This window comes from Bemisia tabaci, chromosome 5 (assembly GCF_918797505.1).
Source record: "Bemisia tabaci chromosome 5, PGI_BMITA_v3".
Taxonomy (NCBI): Eukaryota; Metazoa; Arthropoda; class Insecta; order Hemiptera; family Aleyrodidae; genus Bemisia; species Bemisia tabaci.
The window spans coordinates 801,094-826,727 of record NC_092797.1 but is presented as its reverse complement, the minus strand read 5'-3'; the positions used below and the strand labels follow the sequence as shown (position 1 = coordinate 826,727).

The 25,634-nt window shown below is 37.5% G+C and overlaps 2 protein-coding genes across 5 annotated transcripts in view; both read left to right on the top strand.

Annotated features, from left to right (window-relative positions):
- LOC109038450 (zinc finger MYND domain-containing protein 11) overlaps positions 1 to 11,127 on the top strand; it is a 28,075-nt gene extending 16,948 nt beyond the window's left edge. For both annotated transcript variants that reach the window (XM_019053488.2, XM_072301041.1), the window contains exons 10-13: positions 722 to 1,183; positions 2,575 to 2,703; positions 4,080 to 4,208; positions 5,159 to 11,127. In XM_019053488.2, the coding sequence (XP_018909033.1) occupies positions 722 to 1,183; positions 2,575 to 2,703; positions 4,080 to 4,208; positions 5,159 to 5,281 (843 nt within the window). In that variant the 3' untranslated portion in view covers positions 5,282 to 11,127. The remainder of the gene's footprint in view (positions 1 to 721; positions 1,184 to 2,574; positions 2,704 to 4,079; positions 4,209 to 5,158) is intronic.
- A 1,211-nt stretch (positions 11,128 to 12,338) lies between these two features.
- Positions 12,339 to 25,634, top strand: part of LOC109038451 (HP1 and insulator partner protein 1) — a 28,158-nt gene continuing 14,862 nt past the window's right edge. The window contains exons 1-6 of one of the 3 annotated variants that reach the window (XM_019053489.2): positions 12,339 to 12,487; positions 16,363 to 18,773; positions 19,195 to 19,475; positions 20,241 to 20,416; positions 21,901 to 22,111; positions 23,314 to 23,457. In XM_019053489.2, coding sequence (XP_018909034.2) covers positions 16,439 to 18,773; positions 19,195 to 19,475; positions 20,241 to 20,416; positions 21,901 to 22,111; positions 23,314 to 23,457 — 3,147 coding nt within the window. In that variant the 5' untranslated portion in view covers positions 12,339 to 12,487; positions 16,363 to 16,438. Of the gene's footprint in view, positions 12,488 to 12,528; positions 12,677 to 12,810; positions 13,105 to 16,362; positions 18,774 to 19,194; positions 19,476 to 20,240; positions 20,417 to 21,900; positions 22,112 to 23,313; positions 23,458 to 25,634 lie in introns of those variants that run through there. The other 2 variants (XM_019053491.2, XM_072301040.1) reach the window with 2 other exon arrangements.

Below are 25,634 nucleotides of genomic sequence, written 5' to 3'. Positions count from 1 at the left end.
TATGTGGAATCGAAAACTGTATTTTTTAATTTATTTTTGTTTTTTAGGCTTTAAAATATTATTTTTTTGTGCAAGTCTGTAGTAACAATGACTCTAGAGATTAAGATTTCAGTATTTTATGTGATAGAATGTTCTAGATAATTTGGGAATAAATAGTTTAGGCAACAGATGTATTGAAAAAAAAAAAAAAAAAAAACCACCCTAGAATCTTGAGACATATTTTTCTCTTTAATTTCAATCCGTGAGGACTAAGCAGCCTTGGGAATAAAGTTTGCAACTTTTTAGATTCAGTCTATGACTTTTAGTGATAAAATTATCATGAAAACTGACAAATTTTTACGTTGGAAGCTCTTCTATAATAATCCCCTCATCGGGCAAAATGTATGGTTTGCAAAGCATTTATACTACGCAGAAGTAAAGAAAATCCGAGGTTTCATACTCCAAACGTGAGACCAGCAGTGTGGCGTGCTTTGCGATCGATTGATCTGCCATTTAAATCTGTGGAAAAGGATCGATAAACAGGGTGCTTGCGACAAACATCTTAATACTCGATTATTTACCACAGTATCAAATGGAGAAATATCAATAATGGATCATTCACTCTTCGCCTCCTCAGTCTCATAAGCGACCATTCTCAAGGCACTTTGATCGATCTAGCATGAAAATAGTCAGCTGAAATATACTACCTAGACTTGAATTTTCTTATGCCCTTTTTCCACAGGAACAGAAAAACGACAGCTCGGACAGCTCTAGCAGTGAGATGAAGGAAACACCTGTGAAGAAAATACCCGACATCAAGGTCAAAGTTCCTGAACCGATAAAGAAACGTAAGCCTGGTCGCCCACCAAGAGATCCAAACAGTCCAAAGAAGGTCGCCAAGCCAAAGGTAGCAAAGGGAACCTCTGTTGAGAAGATCGTAGAGGGATTGAAAAAGAAAAGGGGAAGGCCCAAGAAAGCTGTAGACCAAGAATCACCAGTTCCTGAAACCAAATCCTCATCGCTCTCTTCTGACAAATCGTCCTCTTCTAGTGTACCCAATGGTACTAGCTCTGAAAGGATGGAAATTAAGGAAGAAAAAGAGACGAAAGTCAAGGAAGAAAAAGAGACGAAAGTCAAGGAAGAAAAGAGTTCTCCTCCCAAAGACGTTTCTCCTGCAAGTCGATCTCGCCATGAAGAACCTAAGGTATTAAGTTTTTTCTGCTTCAAGAGTTTCCTCATTTTTCTCTGTTCTTTTTCTTCCTCAGAATAGACCATCAGACAAGGTGGACCCATTATTTTTGATATTTATAATCTCTCTGAAATTTCTTGTAGAATACAATCCGCACAACAAGGATCACTGAAATCAACTTTCTACCAAGATTTTAACGTTTTTTTTAGCACTAGTCACAAAAAATTTGAATTCCTCCCTCATAAGAAAAACATGTTACTTCCCTGCCCTGCATTGTTCAAGGTGTTAGTACTACTTGCAGAAGCTGAGCTGAAGTGCCGAGGGGGAGAGTGAAATATTTCTTTACTGCAAAGATTATCATCAATGTGCAGTTTAACTCAAGTAGATTATTGTTATTTCTATGAGCAGAAAGTTTGAGTTTATGCATTGAAAAATTTTAATATCTTGATTAGAAGTTACTTCCAGTAATTTTCGTTGTACAAATGGAGCTCTTTTTACAGTTTCTCGAACAGTTTCTTTTTAATCTACCAATTTTAAGCCCTAAACATAGCATATTAATACACCCTTTGCTTACCGCTTTTCCTCAAACTTGCTGTGTCTGAACTGCAAATTTTTAATGATCTCAACTTGAGTCTGGTTTGATGTCTTGAGCGTTTTTTGCACCAGAATGTTTGTACACCACTCTTACCTACAGAGGTACGAATGATTCAGTTTTAAATTTTTAAGCAATTAGGCTCCCTATCCTGTGAACCAAAATGTCATCCAATTACAAACCTGCCGACAGTGTTAATTTTATGATACTTTTGTTTGCTGGATTCCGTGAAAATTCATAATGTATCCTGCCATGCTAATGAAAAACGCTGTATGAGTCCTCAGACGTTGCCAAATTTCCGTTGACTAATCACGAATCTCTGGGAACATTTGTAAATATTTGCCGTAGTCTTTTCAGCGAATTTTCTTTGTAATTTGGTTTAAAGTGTATGAAAATTTCTTCAAAATTAATGTTTCCTGAAAGGAAATGTGCACAGCAGACTTAACTCAGATGTCAAATATTTGTTTCTCGGGTTTTTCACAATCTGGCAACCTTGCTGTTCGCGCGAAGGAACATTGATGCCATCATATTTTTGTGATGTACATGTTGTTGGTTTCTCTTAGCGTATTTTGATTGGTCTTATACCTCTGGGGGAAGACAATGAAAAAAGATGAGAAGGAAAAATAAAAATACTGCAGATGGAATGGTCAAGCGTTGGGACGCTCCTCTCAAATGGCACCATTGCCTAAGCAATCGTTACCTAAGCGAGCTGTGCAAAAAGTTTCCAAGCTCCGACCGTTTTTACGATCTGGCATTTTTGCCTCACGGCAAAATCTCCCAATTTTTACATATTTGTTTATTCCATGTCCTGCAGGCAGAAGAAGAGGAAATGGTTAGTTCATCCTGTCAAGGCGTTGAATCTCCAACTTTAGTTCAAACAAAAAGCATCGCAATACAAACTAATCTTCATGACAAAAAGCCCAGTAAGGACTGGATTAATAAAGTAAGTTATGAGCACATAACACCTATGGTTTTTCCTCTTTTTCATTGCTACAGTTGTTAATCATCATTGTTTAATATTATGGTTTCTCAAATTTTCATTTTTTTGTCTTAGTTATGGAGTCTTTGCCAAATAAATTTCACTTCTAGAGTAAGACAAAAGATACACTATCTTGATTTTTTAGTTTTCTTTTAATATTTAAATGAAAACTACAGATCTTCTGTTGTACTCTGAAAGTGCGTCATCTTATTTATTTACATTTTTTTGGTGTCAGGGGGTATTCATCTCTAGATCCACAATCACAACTGTCTTCTAATTTTTTAATATTGATGGAGGTTTTTTATCATCACAAAGCTGCCTTCTATGGGCGGCCGACAGGAGTTTTTAAGCCCTTCATAAAATATGTAATGTTCAAAGGATACGGATAGGGACTTAAGTCTCAAAAGCATTAAAACAGGAGATAAGGGGCAAAAAAATCGGAAATTTAGTGTCACATATTTTTTAAGGCCCCCCAGGCCATAGATATGATCATGAGGGACCCATCAGGAAACTCTGCCGCATTGTTTTTTTCTACCGTAGGTGTTCTAATCCAAGTCAAAAATCCTGGTGCTCCTCTGACAAGGTGTGAAACCACCACCAAGTTATTATCTTTTGTGAAAAATGTAGATAATTTTGTCCAACTCTTTCAAATTAAATTATTTTCCAAGAATGGATCTACCGCATGCAAGAGATACAGCCAAGTGGTAAAATAGCTCCAAACCAATAGCTTATCATAAAAGTCTGAAATCCATTCCTAAGTGCGCAATCTGCGTAGTTTGTCATTTTGCTTTTTCAAATTTCCTACATCCGAGGCAGTTTATCTTAGTGGCTAGAAATCAGGTTTGCCTAGAAAGAGAAGCGAGAAAACCTAATTTAAATAAACAAATAATTTTGCTAACCGTTGAAATTCTCCTCCTGAACGCTTCCAATTAATACAAACCTTTCCTTGTTGGAAAACAAACCTGGCCAACCTATCACTGTTATCACCCTATCATTTTTAGTGACCACCATCCAAGAAGCAATACCTTTTAAATGACACCATTAGCAAATACAAGCTAGTAATTGTAATGCTCTCCATGAAAAAGTGTAGACAATGGAATTTTCTTCCTATCGATTGGAATTTGGCAGGACAGGGCTGTAACAGCATATGAATGATTTGCCTGCATCTCTTTCAGGAAGATACATAAAATAATTCTTAACTGCATTCTGAAATCTTTTGAATTGCATTAAGGGGTGGAGTTGTCTCTCAGGTGAGACTATGCGGACTAATTAATAGAAAAACTATCTTTATCAGTTTCATCTAAAAAATTTGCTCATCAGTTGAATATTTTTGCCTCCAGATGAGACTAGAATTTGAAATGGAAGAGAAAAGAACAATAGAAAGGCTGGAAAAGCAACATCAAGAAGCAATGGAACTTCTAAGGGAACAACATGCGCTAACAATCGCAGATGTCAAGAAAAAGCAGTGGGTAAGTATTTCTGTTAACCTCTCACTGTGTGCCTAAATTCAGTGTAACACCCGAAGGTTATTGACCCAAGATCATTTCAAGGGAATCTCTTTATTTTTGGAGAATAGTAACAAATGTTTCACGGAATGGATCTGGTATAGCTTAACGCTGCAGTATTAAATGAGAATAGTTGAACGGAAAGTGCCTAATCTGAAGGTGATTTAACTGACATCAAAGGTTGAAAAGTGTGTTCAGGAATTTGATTCATTTTTGAGCATAAACCGGCGGAATCAGTATTTTATCCATTTAAAAAGCTACAAAGCCCAGCTTATAAATGTATTTTTTTTGTCTCTATTATGTGCACCACAATTCAAACATCTGTTTGTAACCATTCAGAAGTTGGAGTGAAAAATCGATTTTGTTTTATCTTGTTCATGAGTATTTTTTGTGGAGGCCGGCGATATATTACAACTTTTGAGCGTTTACACGTGAAGCCTCAGCAATCACATTTTTTCATCGCATCTGAAGGAATGGTAAAAATGCAGGACCTCAGTTGTGATTTGTGGCCCACTCGAGGTTATGTCAAAAAAACCTGTTATTGAAAATGTAGTCTAAGAGCCCGACAACATTTGACAAACTTGTGACACAAGTTTCGACCACTTAGATGGATAGGATCGCATGAACTGACATGGAAAATGGTCGTTTGCCATGTTGTTGAGTGTGACAATACGTGGTAGACAACCGTTTTCCATGTCAGTGCAGGTTTAGGTGGTCAAAACTTGTGTCATGATTTTGCCTGGCTCTCAGACTGATGCCAACAATTAAAAATTCCAACTATCTTTAATAACTTCAACATAAAATTTTGACAAGGAACTTTATTTTTAGATGATCCAATTCCAACCCTGTCTAATGATCCATTTACTACCCATTTCGATGGTGATTTTAGTACTATGTCTTTTTCCATTTTTCAGTGCTACAACTGTGAAATGGAAGCAATCTACCATTGTTGCTGGAACACCTCCTACTGCAGCACAGAATGCCAACAAATACATTGGCAGCGAGAGCACAAACGCGTGTGCCGTCGTAAACGTTGAATTCCTCGTCTTGTTTCTAAATGACTCCAGGAGATAAAAGGATAATATTTCCATTGCTTTGTTCACCAACTAGCCAAACAGCTACTAATTTTTGAACTAAACTAAATTTGACAATTTTTCATCAAAGAGAACTTCTATCTATAATAATAGAATAAGTAGAAAGCCTGATTCGTACTTCGTGGCAGTAAGTTGCGCATTTAAGGACTTATATGTAACAACAGCGGATGTCGAGTTTTCTTATTGTAAGAAAATCGCGTTTGAAGTTTTCAAAGCTTTGCACTTTGCCGCCTGTAGAACTGAGAGGATTCATACAAAGATTTTCATGAAGAGCAACTCTTCCGTAAAAAACACGCGTTTTACGATTTATGTAAGTTCAAAATTGAAGGAGTAACAGAGATTTGAAAAAAATGTGACACCTGCTATTTTTACTAAGAACATTTTTTTATGCATGAAACAAAGTCTTCAGGAAGGGTAAGGCTGGTGAAATGTTTGAAATGAACCAAAAGTAAGTCAATGCTGAGTCATTTAATAAAATTGAACGAAAAACTAGACCGTTTGTAACTTCTACAACAAAAATAAGGAACATATTATAAAATCAGTCGAAAAATCAACAATTCTGGCGAAACAGTCTTGATACATAACAATTGAGTGTCATGCAGCCCATGGCTGGTGCGCAGGCAGTTATCGCAAGTGCGTTTGAATCTCCATGGTGTCCTGCTGCGCCTGCCAGGGAGAACAGTGGATTCTCATATCCGCTGTTTTTACAAATAACATGGTTTTCAGTTCATACCTCGCAGAAAAATTGCGCTGGAAGTCTGAAACTTGCACAGGCATTATTGAGGGCTCTAGAATTCGAAAAAAGTGTTTTCCCTAGATATAGCGGATGTCAACAACCGCTATTATTACATATAAGTCCTCATTTGTAAAAAAAAAACCGGTAATTGAAAATGCCAGTGATTAGAAATGCCGCTTGTCTCTGTCTCTAATAGTGAATTATCAAAAGTTCTTACAAAACTTTAGAAATTATGAGAAAAGGAGGAAAAAGGCACACGATAATTAGAAAAAGTCACCAAAGGATCATCGAATTTTTTGCGCTGCTAACATCCCACTTGAAGATTCTCAAGTCGTGAGGGCAGATTGTAAGGGAAGAATCGTTCTTTCAGAAACTTTTCCAAGGAAGCCAGCCACAGAGTTGAGGCGCTGAACAAGTGAACATCAAATAAATGATTCTCCACTTCAGTTCTCATTAGCTGTGTCAATAGGGTGGCCCAATTATACACAGCAAAATTTATTTTGCGAATTTTTTTGGTCTTACCCCCTAGAACTGTTCCGTTTGATCAAAAAACACTCTCTGCCAAGTTTCAGCCAAATCGGATAATATTAACCTGTGCCGACAGAGCCATCTTTTTCATATGGGATTTTACATTGAAAATCATTTTTTTCCAGGAAAATCCATTTTTCGAAAAATGTGTAATTTCTAGAAAAAATCTGAGGTCATATTCGGCTTCAGCAGGAAAAATTGAGTGGGTAAACATGTATTGGACACTTAAAAAAAATTATTACCCCTCGTTATAGCGGCGAAACAACTGAAACATCTAGAAAACACTAAAAAGGGTAAAATGACGGTGATAAATCCCAAATAATTACGTACGTCTGCATCCGAAAACGAAGCTTAACATATTGTTGGTGCCTCCGATGTACTTTTTATGCTGAGTCCGAAAATGCTATCCATTTTTCTCTATTCCATCAGGATTTTCCGGAAAATCGATTTTCTTGTATAAGAAGAGGGTTTTCCGGGGAAAACTCAATTTTTAGGATATAAACCTCAACATGTAACGGATGTTTTTTATGTGTTTTTAAACGCTGAGTCCGGAAACGATGTCAAAGTTGTTCCATTACATCGGGCTTTTCCGGAAAATCGATTGTACCGAGTTTTCCCCGGAAAATTACCCTTTTTACAGGAAAAATTTAGTTCCTCAGAAACTCTTAGTGGAATAGAGGGAAACGGTTATGATTTTCGAATTCACAGTTAAACAACACGCCAAAAAACATCTATTACAAGTCGATCGTGCATTTCCTAAAAATTATAAGTTTTCCCCGGAAAACCCTCTTTTTATACAAGGAAATCGATTTTCCGGAAAAGCCCAATGTATTGGAACAACATTGACATCATTTCCGGACTCAGCGTTCAAAAACACATGAAAAACATCCGTCACATGTTGAGGTTTATATCCTGAAAATTGAGTTTTCCTCCTGAAAACCCTCTTCTTATACAGGAAAATCGATTTTCCGGAAAATCCTGATGGAATAGAGAATAATGGATAGCATTTTTGGACTCAGCGTAAAAAAGTACAACTGAAGCACCAACCATATGTTGAGCTTCGTTTTCGGATGCAGACGTACGTAATTATTTGGGATTTATCACCGTCATTTTACCCTTTTTTAGCGTTTTCTAGATGTTTCAGTTGTTTCGCCGCTATAATGAGGGGTAATAATTTCTTTTAAGTGTCCAATACATGTTTACCCACTCAATTTTTCCTGCTGAAGCCGAATATGACCTCAGATTTTTTCTAGAAATTACACATTTTTCGAAAAATGGATTTTCCTGGAAAAAAATTGTTTTCAATGTAAAATCCCATATAAATAAGATGGCTCTGTCAGCACGGGTTAATATGATCCGATTTGGCTGAAACTTGGCAGAGAGTGTATTTTAATCCATTGTAACATTTTAGGGGGTAAGACCAAAAAAATTCCGACATTGCCAAATTTGGGCCACCCTACTGTGTCAATGCTTTCCAAAATTCAATGCAAAAGCTGTAAAATTTGAACATGTAAATTGACTCTTTCAAATTAATTGATAATGTCAGATTCTGAAAGTTTGATCGCTAATATTTCAACCTGAGCTGATCATTTTTATTCATTAGCCTAGCTTCTATTCAGTTAAGAGTTACTGAAGCCAAGCGCTGTGTTGACTTAAAATCTCACCAAATTAAATATGTATGATGTGAGTCTCTCAAGTCAAAATGAGGAATGATTTGATGGTGTAAACATGCCGGCCTCTCCCAGCAAGACTGTTAAATTATAATAATGAATTCTGTTCGTTTTTACCTGAAAAATACTGACTTTAAATTGATATTTCTCAGCCTAAAAATTTATATTGTATTAAAGTTATCGAGTGATATATATTTTAGAAGTTTTGGGAAGCGTTTAAATTTCGGCAGATGATTTTACATTCAGACGTTTAAGTGGTGATTGTTGTAAGTAGGTGACCTTATCTAAAAGTGTACTGAGCCGCAATTCTGAACTGTCCCAGTAGATTTGACAACAGATATAAGTTAAGCTGGTAGAATTTAAGAGTATAAAAAGTAACCCTTTGTGAACAATAGCATTGTACTCTGAGTCAAATAGATTGGAGGATAAAGAAAATCGAAAAAATGAATTCTTTCTGTGATAACTTGTTTCAACTTTTTCTCTGTTTCCCTTATCTAAGAATCCCTCATTTTTGGGTGCTTTCTCACTCTCTTAAAACAAGTTTAGAGACTGATTAGATGATAGCTAATTAACTAGCTAACTTTAGATTGGTTTGGACCTATGCAAATGGCAATTAGTTTTGTCCTAGTCTCTCAAAAGTTTTTACTATAACGGCAAAAAAAATGGTATCCAGAGTATCTGTTTGTCTCTCTGATAGCGACAAAGGTTTATCTTCTGGAGTGACCCTCAAATTTTAAACAGTTTTTATTTTTTTCTCCGTAAGAGCCTAATGCAAGATCTGAAGATATTTGTACAAATTTTTCACATTCAACTAGTTCAGACCCTCTTCTGCATACTTCAAGATTTCCTTGTATTTGGCTGTAAAAAGATACAGTACAAAATGTTGGATTTTGGGAATATTTTGGACGAAGTGTGTTATGATAAGAATTGCATATTTCTTTTCTTTTCTTTTTTTTGCCAAAGGTTTTAAGATATCGACCGGCACTATTCAAAACCTATTCAAATTTTCTAGGTTAAGTGTGAGTCTCCTCTCTGAGATTATCTTCCATTTCTTTATTTCAATCGTTGGAAATCCAATTTTCAACTGGAAGAATTCGTTTGTAAAAAGATTCTGAACATTCTCTTTTTCTTCTTTTGCACTGTAATCCTGTTTAAAATATCTACTTGTCATATTTTGTTGTTGATGTCAGTGTAGAATTCTTTTCAAAGTTGTCCTTCCGCTATGTATTTGTTCGTCTTTGTTTCTACAGTTATTTTTGCAGATTTGTACTAACTTTTTTTTTATAATTTTGTCATTTTTCACTATAGCTGAAAATATTTAAATATTGTGAAAAATCCGTGGTTTTGTAACCTTGTTCTGTATTTTGAATCACTTAAATATATTTTAGGTTTAAGCCGAAATAGTAAAATTTTCTGTGGGTCGAATTTCTCTGCAAAATATCATCTTTATATTTTCCTGGAATCTCAGTTTTTTTGTTCATGCTACGACCTCATCATCTTTTCCATGAACGTAACACAATTTTTTGTCATGGCCATTTATGTCTGTTTAGAATCATAGATCTTTAGAAAACTTACCTAATCCATGGATTAAATACGAGTTCCTTCAACCCATTAAAAAGCTGAAAAGTATGATGAAAGAAAGACTTTTTTTTCTCTTGAGTTTCTTCTCATCAGTCAGATTAGAATAAATTCTTCTGAGAAAATTCAAATAAAATGATGTGAAATGAAACTTAAGCTCTCAATTTGACTGATAAGTATCAAATTACCGGACAGAAATTTGCCATAGATGTCAACCCTTTTAAAGCAAGATCGCGTTTATATTTTTTTAAGCATTCCAGTCTTTCCTAATCCAAGGGATGGTACATGTATTGGAAACTCAATGCACAGTGAATTCTACAGCTGTAAATTTGTCGAATGGTCAAATTATTTTCTTGGTTTGAGATAAAAACACTCAGGTGATACATATATTCCATAGACGTAATCTCTGCCAAGTATATCAGGGCTGTCCCTATTATAATTTTTTTGTTTGTAATCAAACCAATCTCTGGATATTCTGCAGCTTCAGACGAAAAACATCTATAAGTAAAAGTGTGGTAGTTCATCTTGTATAGGTTGCTTGCAATTGATTGATGAAGACGGTTTTAAGAAGAGTGTTGCATGCATGTTCGTTTCTTTTATCTCTTCTAATGATGTAAATTTAAAACAAGACCATAGCTGTGTTTAAGCGGAAGGCAGAAATTGCAAATAAGAAAAGAAGGAACATACAAATCCCAAGTTTCATGCCGTTCAAGATCTTCTGACAATATTCTCCAAGTACCTGCTCCTTTCAAAGAGACAAAAGAATGTTTCCATAATTTGCCTTGGACACGAAAAGTTTCATCACATCATTCTCAGCTTAACCTCGTCGATCCTTCCTTGTCAAAGAGTTAAAGTTGCTAAATTTGCACTCCATTGCACAGCATTATTTCTTGAAATTTTTACTAATAATTCCTTCATCTTGCAGAAAATGTTCTTCAACAATTTTGAAACATTCCAACTATCATTTATTTTTTTATTTTTTTTTTTTTTTTTTTTTTTGTTAAAATAATTACAAAACAGCAAATATTTTGAAACATTGCTGTTGAAAAGTTTGTCCGCAGCAAACCTTGCTTCTCGCTCTTGCAAATCAGGCATCTTCAAATAATATTTGTTTTGAGCAAAACTCATTTGAAGCCTAAAGAAAAAGGTTGCACATTTTAACCTTTAATTCTGAAAAGGAATGTCGCATGAACATAAAAACATGACGGTCTGTTTCTAAAAATTCACTGATGTTGTATAATTGATTTTCAAAATAAATACCGACTAATTTTACAAGATTTTACTAAATCTTCAAATATTGAACTACAAGTTGTGGGACTTTCTCCTTTGACATGCTTTGAATACTCTCGTAAACTCTGCTTGATTATCTAGGCAAATCACATACATTTTCCATTACTTAGTCAGGGAACCAGTCATTTTGTTTTTCATAATGAATTGCCCCAAACATAGAGCCTCACATTGATGGCGAGGGTTAACAAATGTGAATCTTAATTTCAATATTTTAAAATCTCCAATACTTAATTTTTTTTTTATAGAAATGGATCCCAAGTATCTCATCAAAATTTTCCATGATTATATCTAAATAATTGAAGAAAACTCACCGACGATTTGTAACCGAAAACTGAAAGTATTAGTTTTTGTGTAAAATAAAACACAAGTGAAGATTTGCACTCTGTTGCAAGCAAATCCCTCAGTTCTCCTTGAAATTTTCTGCGAGCTTTTTGAAGCCATTTACAAATATTTACAGTTCAAGGAGATACACCTTGGTTATGGTGTTGGCATAAGAAAATGAATCATCATATAATGTAGGAGCTTTTTAAACACTGCCATGAAGGTATGCGTTTTTTGATAATGCAAAATATTCAACCAATATCGATGGTTCGTTTGTGAAAATTTTTGAAATAAGGATTGGATCTTCCCAGAGTCAGAATCCTCGTAGCAAAAAGCGTAACCCGGAGGTCCGAAGGCCACAAATCGGGGAAGCAAAGTGGTAGACTGCCCAAGTTAGGGCTTTCTTTTTGCTTTTCAATCTTATTCCGCTGCAAAGTCTAATTGCATTAAAGCAAGAAGCAATTATGTCATGGATATTTTTCTTCTCCCAGAAAATTTTATAGTAAACTGAGGAGCAAGAGTTAAGAAATAAAACACGAGCGGACATTTTGAAACGCTACATTAGAAATGTGTATTTGTTTTTTCCCGTTTCACCATGGTAAGTGTCATTGAGACGAAGTTGCTGTCAAGAACTTTTGAGTAGTTACCCACGTATGTAGGTAGCACTATTTCCCGTGCTCTCGCTTATATAAAGAAACAAACGCTTCTTCTAATTCAAGCAATGCGCAATTGCATACTCCATAATGGAAAAGGGCATTCCATAAAAGGAAACTTCTCTTTCGTGAGACCATTGCCATTTTACACTAATATTAAAGTATTAAACTGCTTGACTTTTCCGTGGTTAATTGTGCGTGTACACACACCGGTGTATGAAGTGTTGCGTTCTCGTCTCGCTCGGGCAACTTTATTCACCAGTCAGTGCGGACTGTACTGCACCACAGCCAGCGCCATTTTCGTGTTGGTACTGTGTTAGAGATTTGATTCAGTCTTATACTCGACTATTTTAGATATTCTCCTGTGAATTTGGTAAGTTCATTCGTTTGATGAGAGTGCCTTCATCTCGTTAAGTTTACCATTTCGCAAAGAATAAGGTTTATTCCGGTGCTTCGCGATCCTAGTTATGTTGTAAAGTGTCGAATCCCAAGGAGTATTTTTCACTCTATTATCAAGTTTTGTGTCGAAACTGTTTCTCTGCTATACAGTCGCTGTTTTTCGGTATGGTGTCTTATTTTTCCACGTTTTATACGAATGCTGCTGCAGGCTCTGTATCGAATAATTACCAGGATAAGTTTGCGCAGTGGTTTACAAACCTATGCTTACTTTTGGTTCCTCATCTAACCTAACTTTTTGATGATCCGATTTTGGAAAGCCTTTACCGGCGCCGCTTTTCCGGAATAGAAACCGCAAATTATTGTATCTCTTGTTCGTAACTGTCTATTTTTCACCGCTCCTCCTTATTTTGTCTGTGAGAACATATTATTCCTCTTTTAACGTTGTTTTTTCTCGTGTTTTCGGCACGATTTGTTTGCTTGTGCGCCATTTTGGATAGCCGTTTTCAGCTCCTTAATCTCCTGAACGTTCTGTTCATATATGCACACATGCATTACTTACCGTTTAGATCAGATCTAGACTAATTATTCAGGGTAAGCTATCCAACTTTTTGGGATCAAATTCAGTTTTTAGTGACCCATCATCTCTTGGCATCTGATGTTTATGTGCAGTTGGTTCTCTCTTGACGCTTCTTGAAGGTTGAGTTTCACCCAACTTGGCGCTTAACTCCTATGAGATTGTCGATTGCTGTCTAAAGTTCAATGATTAGTTGCAAGACTTCCTTTCACCTCACTGTTGGCTGGTGTCAGGTACTCCAGGGTAGGAATTCTCTAGATTTGCAGCTGAAAGCCTTGAAACCCTAGCAGAGCTGTAATTTGTTTCCGGGTACTAACCATAGCGAAGAAAGCGAACCCATGCTGTTTGCACATAGGTTGCCTGCGTCAATACTACCACGGCGTCTGTGATTCAGATAATAGCATTTTACATCTCTAGCATGTTCTCAGTAGTCCAGGCCCATTTAAAGGTTGAACTGATGAAGCCTATGACTGGAGTTGAGTATTTTTTGCAGCAGTAGGGCTTTTTTCATTTAAACTGCAGAGGATTGAGATGTAACGCGTCACCTTTTTTTCCAGCCTGTTCCTCGGGTTCTAGCGGAACGCTTGAATTGCCCTTTGGAGGTAGGTTACATGCCATTGTAGCCTGAAGCAGAACTGCTTGAAACGCTCTGATAACCGGGATAACCCAATCCATTGGTTCCTTGGGTGTCATGGACAGAAAATAGCCCTGTGATGGCAGTCAAGTTTTGCTGCTGAATGGTTGTTACATCATCATCTTGTTTGACACAATTTATCAATGAGCATACAGGGGACCTTTTCTTATACCTGAATTTTCACACACGCTTTTTTGCAAGTTAGACCTTCTGGTGTGCAAAATATTAGCCACCGCTTAATTGAAGTGAACATAATGAAAGCACATTTTTTTAAAAATATTTCGTATCCATCTAGAAAAGCTGCTCATTAGGGCTTAAACAAACAATTGGACGTATTTATGCTAAAAGGAACTATGTGGAAGTGGAAAGATGGGGTGTGCTTGCGGAAGCTGAATAAGAATCATGTAAAAAAGGATATAGTTCCTCTTGAGAAAATGGAAAAGCAGGATTTTCAATTAAATCCAAAGGAACTGAGCGCTAACTCTAGAGCCAATGGCATGTATCTAGAGCCTTGTGGACAGGGCGCAATGAGTCAAAGACCGCCCTCCTGATCGTCGTTTCGCTAGTCATTGCCGCTGACGTCACTGGCGCGTTATATTTCTCATTCATTCTTATGGTTCGACCACTAACGAGTACACCCCATCTTTCCATTTCCACATAGTTCCATTTAGCATGTATACGTCCAATTGTGAGGATTCAAAAAATATCGCTCATAATCTATCATCATTTTCCCTTAGCAGCTCTGCTGTTTTCTCTTGTTTCTCTCTTCAATTTTTTTATCCATGGCCATGAGCTTTTCCCACACCCATGAGATGGGGAACCTCTTATCAAGGGAGATACTGCGGGAACGGAAACACGTATCTCAGTTTTCAAAATTGCTGACTTTCTGTTTACTTCAATTTTTACATTGAAAAATACTCAACAGCATTTTCTGGAAACTTTCCTGATTTTTCCCTGTGCATGGAAAATGTGCTGTGAAAATTTCAAGCAGTAGTGTTAGCTCTCCATTGATATAATAAAATAAGAGTGGAGATTTTTAAACAATGTAAACAAGATACCTGCACACTCCTGTCAGTACACCTCCTTTCACTATCAATACAAGGTTTATCTATTGGTCAAATTTTATGAAACTTTATTAAAGGTGTTAATCTCCTCATCATGTGGAATGTAAGTCTTACAGGCCATTCCAAGATACCATGTGATGTATTTAATTTGTTTTTCACTGAATAAAAGAACAAACTAAGTGTCAGATAATATGCCGTCTGAGTCAAGTAAAGATGATTCCTAGACCAGGAGGTAGAATGTATGAGATCTGAATAAAAATAGAGGTGGAGAGTAAAATCAAATTAGTGAATCAGTCAATTTTGGTGGAGGTTTGTGAATTGGGGAAAATTGGTAGTTTGAGGGGGACAACATGAGATCCGTGGATTAAAATTCAATTTATCCAGAGAAATTTCTGTCTTATTATATGTATGTGCCATTCCATGTTGTGCGCAGGGAATAGTATATGACAAATGTCAGAGGTTTTAGCCATGTGACGTCTTAAGCATGATCCGATTTTCATTATTATTCCATAGGAAGTATTGTTGTCCAAACCTTGGTGACCACATAGTTTGGTTTATAACACCCTATTGGAGTGCACACAGTCTTGGGCCTTCGCAATTTTCTGGAATGCACCGACAACAAATTTGTCAATTTTTATATCAGACTTATTGCAAGTTTCATTCAGATATTTACACAGGTCGTATTGTTTGGAGAAGGTAAACACAGAGAAATGGTGGTTGTTTTTTTGTTTTTTTTGTGTCATCGTGGTTTATTTAAGTAGAAAGCAAGAAAATATTAGAAAGCTCATCATTCTAAAAATTTTAGGAGTAAAAGGGGTTTTCTAAATGGGAAGGCTTAGAACTTTCTGAATACCTGCAAGTTTCATCAATGTTGATTGAAAAATTATCCTGGCAAAAGGTTTGCTATCTCCTTTTCTGCCTGAGTCTGTGGCATCTATATGGCCTTGTCTCCACGGGACGTTTTCATGGGATTTGTCCCAAGTTCGAATCGCAGGAATGAAACTTCTGGGATTTTTCCCAGTTACCGTCTCCACGGGACGGGGCTCATACAGTCCTGCGACTAGTTTGCGCGGGAAGATTAAGTAGTTAAAGTCGAGTATTTAAACAGGATTATAATAATAAATGCACTCAATTGACAATTAGACACATTATTTTAACTAAACAAACATTAACAATGTAGTAATGAATAAAATATCGCAAAATTCGTTTTCACTTCTTCTTCTTCTCTCAGTGGGTCCTAGGGGTACAAGTACCATACTTGGTACTGGTAAGTAGGATTTTTCCCTGGGACAAATCTCGTGAAACGGCTCGTGGAGACAAGGCCTGTCTTTGTAATGAATCTAGACATCAGGGAACCATGATCAGAATTTGCTTGAATGTATGAACAGATATCTCAGGTGAATAGATGGCAAAATTATTCCCTCTCAACCTCTCTCCAAACTTATTACACACTGTAGAGTCGAAATTTCAAATCTCTCACCATGTACGCAAAAATCTGATATGTCAGTTGGAAAGCTTGAATAGTTTTTAGTAGGAGTTAAAATTCATCCTTATCCATTTTTTTTGTTTTGTTACAGGCTACTGAATATGGGAAAAACACTTGATGATATGTGCTGAAGCATTAAGATATTAATCCATCGTTTGTGTTAAAATATGGCAACTGAAACTGAAAGTGGTCCTGGTGTTTCCGTGGCTGAGAATCAGTTATCTGCATCAAGTGAGGAAGCTGGAGGAAGATTTCAGTCACCAGATCGTACTGATTTCCCAGTCCCTGGGCACATTCTTGGACGGACCGTGGACGATCCTGCCGCTGATGTTGTTGGTTCAGTAAAACCATACCAAAAACCCCGACTGGGAGTCAAAGTGCCATACATGAACTTGACAAGTCAAATAGTATCCCAGGACGAAATTGCAGCAGAGTTGGCTGAGCGGGCTGAACGAGCGCAGAAGAATAATCCGCCAGGAACGATTGATGGCAGCAAAACAGGAGATATGCTCTTCACAATGAAGATGACCCATCGTCTAGTGAAAAGCATCAAACCCACATTCCCAGAAAAAAATCTTGGAGCTGATCAGCAGTCGATCGAGTCACCTGCACCATCCACGCCTACACCTGCAACCGCGCCCTCACCTGCATCTGTACCCGCACCTGCACAGCCAGAGACTGGAGGAGGTGCTAGCAGTCCAGAAAAACATGATGCTAATAGTCTGCATAGTCAGCTCATGAAAACACTCGAAGATGAAAATGCATTGGACCCGACTCTCAACTCCTTATCAAATCAAGACTCAAAGGTGCCGAAACGAGCCGCAGGGAAGTCAAAAGTTCATGTGAAGCTAGACAGAGAGCTCGAAAGGCAACTAGCCCTGCAACAATTACAAGAATTCAACATGCAAAAGCAGATCAGGAAAGAACTGAAAGAGAAATCCAAAGAAGAATTGAAAGAAAAATCGAAAGAACAACAATTGAAACCTAAGATTAAACGTAACCGGAAGAATATCAAACTCAAAAATATCGTGATCAATCGCAAATTAGACGAGACAGAAGCACCCATTCTTCCCTACAAAAGTATTCAGAGGAAACATAAAGTAACGATCGGTGTAGTTCCGGTAAACGGTGCTGAAGCAAGTGCTCGAGTAACAGCAAATGAAAATGATGTCACTGAAGCTCCGCCCGAAATTCCGGATATTAAAATTGCGAAAGACAAACATTACATGAAAAAGTATTCCAACAAGCGTCACTCAGAAGATGCGATGAATGGCTCAAACGAAATTATTGACGAAATTGCCTCTGAAATTCTGGATCCAACACCTAAGAAGAAACGAAAGAAAGCAAAGCTTGTGAGCAACACCCCTGTGCCTGTTGAAGAGACAGGAACGCCTGGCCCAGAAGCCTCCTCTCCCGGAAAGAGGAAAAGTACGAGGAAGATAAAGCCCACAGAAAAAGTAGCTCAGAAAAAACAGAAGTTGTTGAAAGGAATCAAAGCAGCCCCTGCGCAGCCTGAACCTGTTGAGAATGGAACTCCAAGTGCAAGTGATGGAGCCGCAGCCGTGCCTGAAGATGAAGAGCCTCAAGTGGACGCAAATGGATCAATGCAAGTTGAGACGAATACTAATGAAAGTGCCGAAACTCAGGATGTCCCTCCGGATGCATCTTCAGATCCCACTGCCACCGCTGAAGGTGGGAAGAAGTCTCGCATGATGCGCGAAATAGACCGATTGCTCATGGACGAAGGTGCAATAAACATGCTCTACTCCATTGAAGAAAAACGTTCGCCAAAGAACAGTAACCAAAAAGCCAACTTGTTACCGTCTGCCCGGCGTAAGAAACGAGACCTCGTTCTAAAAACTAAATTGGTCAAGAGTGCCGTTTTGAAACTATCAGGATCACCTAAAGATGCAAACCGAAGTCAGAGACAGAGTCAAAAACAAAATGAAGTGGAGACTGATGAAGCGCGAAAAGCATCCGTCGATTCTCAAGAGTCAGTTCCAGGTGCATCTCCGAAACCAAGTAGCTCATCTCTGCCAGCTGAAGCGTCGCGCATCATCAGGAGGCACTCCTCCAGTAGCTCCTTCTCCAGCGCCGCTGGCAGCCCAAGGCGTATGAGCACCGACTTTGAGCATCCTCCACCAAACCTCACCCCTGACGGTGTGAGTGTCAGCGGCAAAAAACTAAAGAAGAAAAATGTGAACAAAGTGAAAAAGGCTCTATCACCAAAGAAAGATGCAAGTGCAGTCTCCAATACGCAACAAGTCAAATCTCTTCCAAATCAATCAGCTCCTCCCAAAATGAGCTCACCTGTCAAAGAAGATGTCCGCAGTGAAATGTCAAAAAATTTCAACAAAAAAGCCAGCAGTCCGAAGAATGTCATTCGAAAAACGCTTTATGCGGAAGAAAAAAGTCTGAATGCTTCGGCTGCGGTAGCGACAGCTTCCAGCTCAGCAATGCCTCCCCCGAGTGTGCAGAGGACCACCCCTGCTGCACCCATAAGTGAGTTTTCTATTAGTTGATTTTCCCCATTTCTCACGTTTTCCATTGTTCAGTTAAATTAAGAATCCACTTCCAAGGGGAAAAGTGCTCTGAACAAAATCAGATTGATTAAAGATTTTGACATCAAAGGTTCTTTAACAGTTCAAAAATGTATTTGTGCAAGATGTAAGGCTATCTTGATATATATCTGTGACAGCAAAGTTTTGGCTGTTTTATTGGTCTCAGAAGAATAAGTAATTTCAAACAAAAAGATGGGTTGTTCTTGAACTAATCCAAATTTGCTGAACTAAACTTTATGGGAGTTCTAGAAATTCATTGAGCAAAAAGAAAAAAAGTAATGTATTATAATTATTCTTGATAAGTATTTCACTTCTCTTTGTTAATTTTTAAGTCCCAATTAATGTTTGGCTTTGATCAACAGGTACAGCACCTGCTAAAACGTCAACTCCGCAGCAGGCAGTTAATGCTATTCATCAGAGGAAGAGTAGCTCGCTATTTTTGGAAAATCTGGCAAGTAGAGAATTCAATGACAAATTGGAACGCCTGGATACGCAGCAACCACGGGTAGGGCCGACCACTTCAGCCTTGCCCAAAGTGGATTGTTATCAAGAAATAACTGTTCAGAAGATGAAGGACCAGCATTTGATGCATATTGTTCTCACCCCCAATCCTGCTAAAATTAAAAACGCTTTGAATGTGCGGGTAAGTTGCATAACATTTGAGAATGACTCCTTATTTTAAAATTGTCCGTGCCATTATTGTCTCCAAGAAAAGGAGCCTTAAGCCTCACGGCAAAGTTTACAAGAGATTGCTTACAGGCAAGTTGAGCTGGAAATCATTTTTGTGATTTTTATGCAGAAAAACTTTTCTCCAGTAGGTATCTTGAAGAATGAGCTATGAACAGTAAAATACTTCCATGTCTTTAGGCCGTTCTGTCCCATGTAGGTTCCACATCAACCTAAGAATCTCCATACTGAATGTTTTTCTAACCTTTTACGTGCCAACCATTAGATATTTCTTTTTTAAATTTCGCAAAAAATGTTGAGATTATTTTAAAGTGTTGAATGGAGGCCCATTTAATATGAATAATTACCTACCGAACAATTTTGGTAAGAGTCCAATTTTAGGGTTGCCACAGTCAAGGAATACCAGGGAAAGCAGAAAATGTCGGGGAAAAATTGTCTTGTATCCTTTATGTTTCTTCTAGAATGGGTTGAAATTTCGAACAACAAATTTTGTGTGAAAGCTATTTCAAATTATGTCTTTTTAACCACCTGGCATATTCTCAATTGTCAGGAAATTTCACCAAAATGTGTCTGGGAAATCCATTTTTGGAATTCTCTGGCAACCATGCTTTTTAAATACTGTGCCTACAATTTTGGAGACACAAAAAATTGCTTCATTTCATCATGGACATGTTAAATGATTGATTTTAGAGCCTCGCTGTTTTTATTTCTCTCTTCGCAGGTTATAAGAGAACTTATTGCAGCAATACAAACAGCTAATGCTGATAAAGGGATTCGAGCTGTTCTAATAACATCTATCGGAACGACCTTCTGCCAGGGAATAGATTTTGAATCTCTCATTGAAGATGATGTTGAAAGGCGAAAAACTGTTGTCGTGGAGCTAGCCATTGCAATCAGGTATTTTTGCTCTCTCCTCTTCCCCTCCGCTCAAAGATCATTTCCTACTCCTAACCTAATCTTGTTTAAACTTCTTTTTACCTTTTCCAAAAGTTTCCTCAATAGCCAAACAGTGTGCTTTTCCATTTTGATTGCTCTTAGAAAGGTATTTTTATTCTTACAGCAGCTCGGAGTAAGTGCCCATGTGGCAATCAATTGACTTAAAGTACCTGTATATCAAGAGTCTGGATTTGTCAAAATATGAAGCTCCTAAGGCAGAAGAGGATAGCCAACCTTCTTACACGAAAAACACCAGAAAGTGCCGCTGCTAATCTTCAGATTCCAATATGAAACTAAGGTGGCCGAAAATATTAATTAATGAGCATCCACCCGCAAAAATTAGTAAATATGCGAAAACCAGGTCAAATCTGTACTTTATGAAAGACGGGTCGTAAAAATTGTAATAACTAATCATTTTGTACAATTGGAGTTGATAGGTTAGCTGCCCTTTTTGGCCCTACGAGCTGTATGACCTGACCCTCAAAATTACCTACAGATCTGTGCAGGCACTCAAGACTAGATGAATCAGTGAAATAATTGCCTGAAATTATCTCGTGACTCAATTCTTTGTTTGCTCAGTTTTGGCTTCCACTTACAATTGGACTGAGTTAAGCAGAAAGGAACCAACCCACATTTTGGAAAAAACTGAGTTATGAGTGGTTTTGAACTCAACCACTGCTCTACTGTCTATCGCCAAAAAATCAAAGTTTTTGTTGGAGCAAATTTTGCAGAAATTGAACTTGAAGTTTATCTTTTACATTGAGTCTTATGCAGGAGCTAAACTTTAAACCTCTTTTTCTCGGTTCGATCCCGATGTGGCTTGGTTCCTTTCTGTTTAACTCCGTCCAGTTCACAAAAAAAATTATTCACCAATGCTACTGTGCTGCTGTCCCAAGCCTCCAGCTGTTGACAAACTTCTCCAGGATAAAACATAAATTTTCTGGAAAACTTGTAGCTGTTTTTTTGCCAAATTGTCAAAGAATTTTATTTGTAACTTTGTGTAAAGTATCTGAAAATTTCAAGGAAAAATATCTGTAAATTTCTTCAAGAATAAAAATAGTTTATCGTCAGAAATTTGCCAAACTTCCAATTACACAGCAGAATAGAGAGCAGATTTACGCACTTTTTTTCAGAAGTTTAGCTCTCAAAATGAGGGTGCGCATAATGCATGGGACATTACCATTGCCCTCGGATTCAACCCTCAAATAAAGTTCCCACTGACGTTGAATCCTCACTGGTTGCCGACTCCTATGTCTGAAAGTAGGTGGTACATTGGCACCACTGCACATGAGACTGAACAATATTTCCCCACCACTCTCCACTTGTGTTGATTCTACACTAACTGAATCATGGCGTAATATCAGTATCCTTTCCTCGGGTAATCCCTATGTTATCGCAAGCCTTGTATGCTAAGATCTAATGATTTGACCATTACAATTTTGCAGGGATTTTATACATGGTCTGGGAATGTTTAACAAGTTGCTTATAGCTGGTGTTCATGGACCTGCAGTGGGACTGGGTGTTATGATGTTACCGTATTTTGATATGGTGTTTGCCAGTGATAAGGCAACCTTTTACACACCATATACCAAGCTTGGTCAGATTCCTGAAGGAGCCCCCGCTTTGACCATGAGCCACATGTTGAGTAATGCTGCTGTAAGTATCTTAAAATCATTCATTCAAGTCTTCGGAAAGGGGTTTTAGACTAATATTATAACTAAAAAGGTTTATGGATACTCTCACTGTAGATCAACAAAACAGCATAGGTACCCCATGTGGTGTTGGGCGAAAAAATGGGGATTGCTTTGAGATGATGTCATAAGAATATGGATGTTGAATATTTAAAAAGTTATTTTTATTCTCGTCAAGGATACTCAGAGTTTAAAGCCTTTTAGATATGCTGATTTTTGTGGGTAGTTTGCAAACCTAAACGACTTAGTTGTATGAAATTGCAGTTTTACTTTAGAACAACAACTTTTTGCAGGAAGCTTGAAAATTTTTGAACATGCTTTGAAAATCTCAAGGTATGGGGGAAAATTCAAACAATCTTTTAGACACAATAAGAAATGAAAGATGAAAAGACTGACTTACATCCAACCGTTCTACCATTTCCAAAATCAGCACATGCCAGATAGTCTAACCTTACTTTACAATTCGAATTAGTAGGCTTACATTGAAATCGGTCAATTCAAACCTCCTGCTTGTTTAAAAAAAAAAACAGAATCAGATAAGCCATCGAAGACAAAGATATCATTTTGCAAAAATCTAAGGTTGGGTTTCATTAAAAGTCACTCCTTCCTTGGACACAGACAGAGAAGCAAAATTCCTGAAATGGTGAAAAATGAAGGTTTTTAAAATTTCTGCCATAGAACGCATGGAAACAGTGAAATCTTAATATAAAAGTTGTGAAGAAAAAAATTTCATGAATCAAATTCTGATGTTTGTTAACGAATTCTGGGATAAGTATTGCAGGTTGCATATGCAGTCCCTGAAAAATTGCTGTTTCATTTTGCATCTCCATATGCAATACCTACCTAAAATCTCTTTGACAGAATTTTGGCACACTAAATAAGTTATGAAATCAGCTCAGTGCCGAATCTGATTCTAGTACATTTTTGGTAGGTAGAAAGTTTGAAATTGAAAGCCAAAAATGATGGTTCCTCATTTGGAAGTTCTACTTGAAAATTTTTTATTCATTGTGATAATTTTTAGAAGAAAACTTGTGTTGTAATGCTTTGTTTTCAATCCTGTCTGGTGATCCGTTTTGTAATTCGCGTTCTGACTTTTAGATTTAATGACTTGTTTCACTTAAGTTTCTTTCATCCAAGTTTATAATTTGCTCTTTACTTTGCCCATAGACAAGCGAGTTAATCTACGGATGTAGGCAGTTGACAGCAAGCGAGGCTCTTCGGTGTGGGCTGGTTACGCGTATCCTATGGCCAGACCGCTTCCAAGAAGAACTGTTGCCAATAGTTACAGAAATATCTTCCCATTCAGCGCAAGTAAGTGTTTTTATTGTGTTCTTCTCTTTTTTTTGTGATGCATACCCAAGTTTCACTATTCCTTATGCGGCTGAAAATGATTAATCCTAAGGTCTCATATGTGATACATAAGCTGTCCAAAAAGTACCAAGACTGGTTCTATAACTCTAAAACCAAGATAGCTAGAGGCTTGATCTTGGTTTCATTTGAAAGATCAATTCAATATCTATTGATTGAGACCAAAATCAAAACTTTTGGTCAAATATTCCAAAAGTTACAACACTGTTTGTAAAAAAAATATCTGGACCCCCTACCGCTTTTTATGACTATTTTCTCTTGCCGGGAACACTCTAAATTATTAATGATCAGTGCACAGTTCTTTTGCAACTAATCATGGCAAAACCTAATTGATTTGTAAACACTGTCAAGCCGTCGTCGTCCGACTACGGGTATAAGGGTTCGAAGTCCACGGGGAAAGAATGAATCGTCGGTCAGCCACCCCTAAAAAACCCAGGAAATTTTCGGCAGTTGTTGACAGTTCACAGTGCGTGCGTGGTCTACGCTACAGATATTAAGTGATTTTCTTTCTGTGTTCGAAATTTTTGATACCACTGCTTTATCTCTTTCCATGATGATACCAAAAATTTCAAACACAGAAACAAAATCACTCAATATCTGTAGCGTAGACCACGCACGCACTTTGAATTGTCAACAACTGCCGAAAATTTCCCAGGTTTTTTGGGGGTGTTCACGGTTCTTTTGCAACTAATCATGGCAAGACCTAATTGATTTGGAAACACTGTCAAGCCGTCGTCGTCCAACTGCGGGTGTAAGGGTTCAATGTCCAAGGGGAAAGAATGAACCGTCGGTCAGCCACCCCCAAAAGACCTGGGAAATTTTCATGGGTATCATCATGGAAAGAGATAAAGCAGTGGTATCAAAAATTTCGAACACAGAAAGAAAATCACTTAATATCTGTAGCGTAGACCACGCACGCACTGTGAACTGTCAACAACTGCCGAAAATTTCCTGGGTTTTTTAGGGGTGGCTGACCGACGATTCATTCTTTCCCCGTGGACTTCGAACCCTTATACCCATAGTCGGACGACGACGGCTTGACAGTGTTTACAAATCAATTAGGTTTTGCCATGATTAGTTGCAAAAGAACTGTGCACTGATCATTAATAATTTAGAGTGTTCCCGGCAAGAGAAAATAGTCATAAAAAGCGGTAGGGGGTCCAGATATTTTTTTTACAAACAGTGTTGTAACTTTTGAAATATTTGACCAAAAGTTTTGATTTTGGTTTCAATCGATAGATATTGAGTTGATCTTTCAAATGAAACCAAGATCAAGCCTCTAGCTATCTTGGTTTTAGAGTTATAGAACCAGTCTTGGTACTTTTTGGACAGCCTAAGTAGAATTATTGTCATTAATCTTATTGATCAGAGAAGACTCTGGTGAAACCTAGAGTTTTGGGCCAAGAGAAAGGCAGCCTAATTGCAAAAAATTGTAAATTTATTTTGAAAACAGAACAAGTCCACGAAAAATTATTGCCTTTGATATAGCAAGTAATCACTGTAATGATGACAACTCTCATTCCAAAGAGAAGTCCTGTTTTTAATTCTCCAAATTTGTTAGTACCTCTCATTGCAAATGCTCTCTAGATTAATGTTTGCCTCCTGTGGTGTAGTGGTTGTAGCGCTTGCTCTATGATCGGGAGGTTCTGGGTTCAATTCACAGCCAGGTGACCTGAGTTTGATGGTCTCGAACAACGGTTACCTGGGGCTGGCTTGATTAGGGACAGAAGGTTATGGGGCTCTAGGATTGGTGAAGCGCAGGATTATCCCTTGTAAGATACTTGAAGTGTAAAAAAAAAAATGTAGGGGTCCTGTATTTGTATCAATCTCAAACCCAAAGTTAGTTTAAATTGTTTGCCTAATTGATGCAATTTATGAAATGCCCATTCCACTGCGCCAGTAGACTGCAGATTAAAGCACCTTTTAACCCATTGAGCGCTGATCACAAGATATCGCACTTTTATTTAGAAATACTGCTGGGGCAGGGTAGCTAATTGGACTGCATTTTGCAATTTGGACCTATTAATTCCGCCCCGGTTTAAAAACAACGTATGTGCCATTAGTTTCCCTTTGCACATAAAAGTTTTTTCAGATGAGCCAGAATTTATAGGTCCTAATTG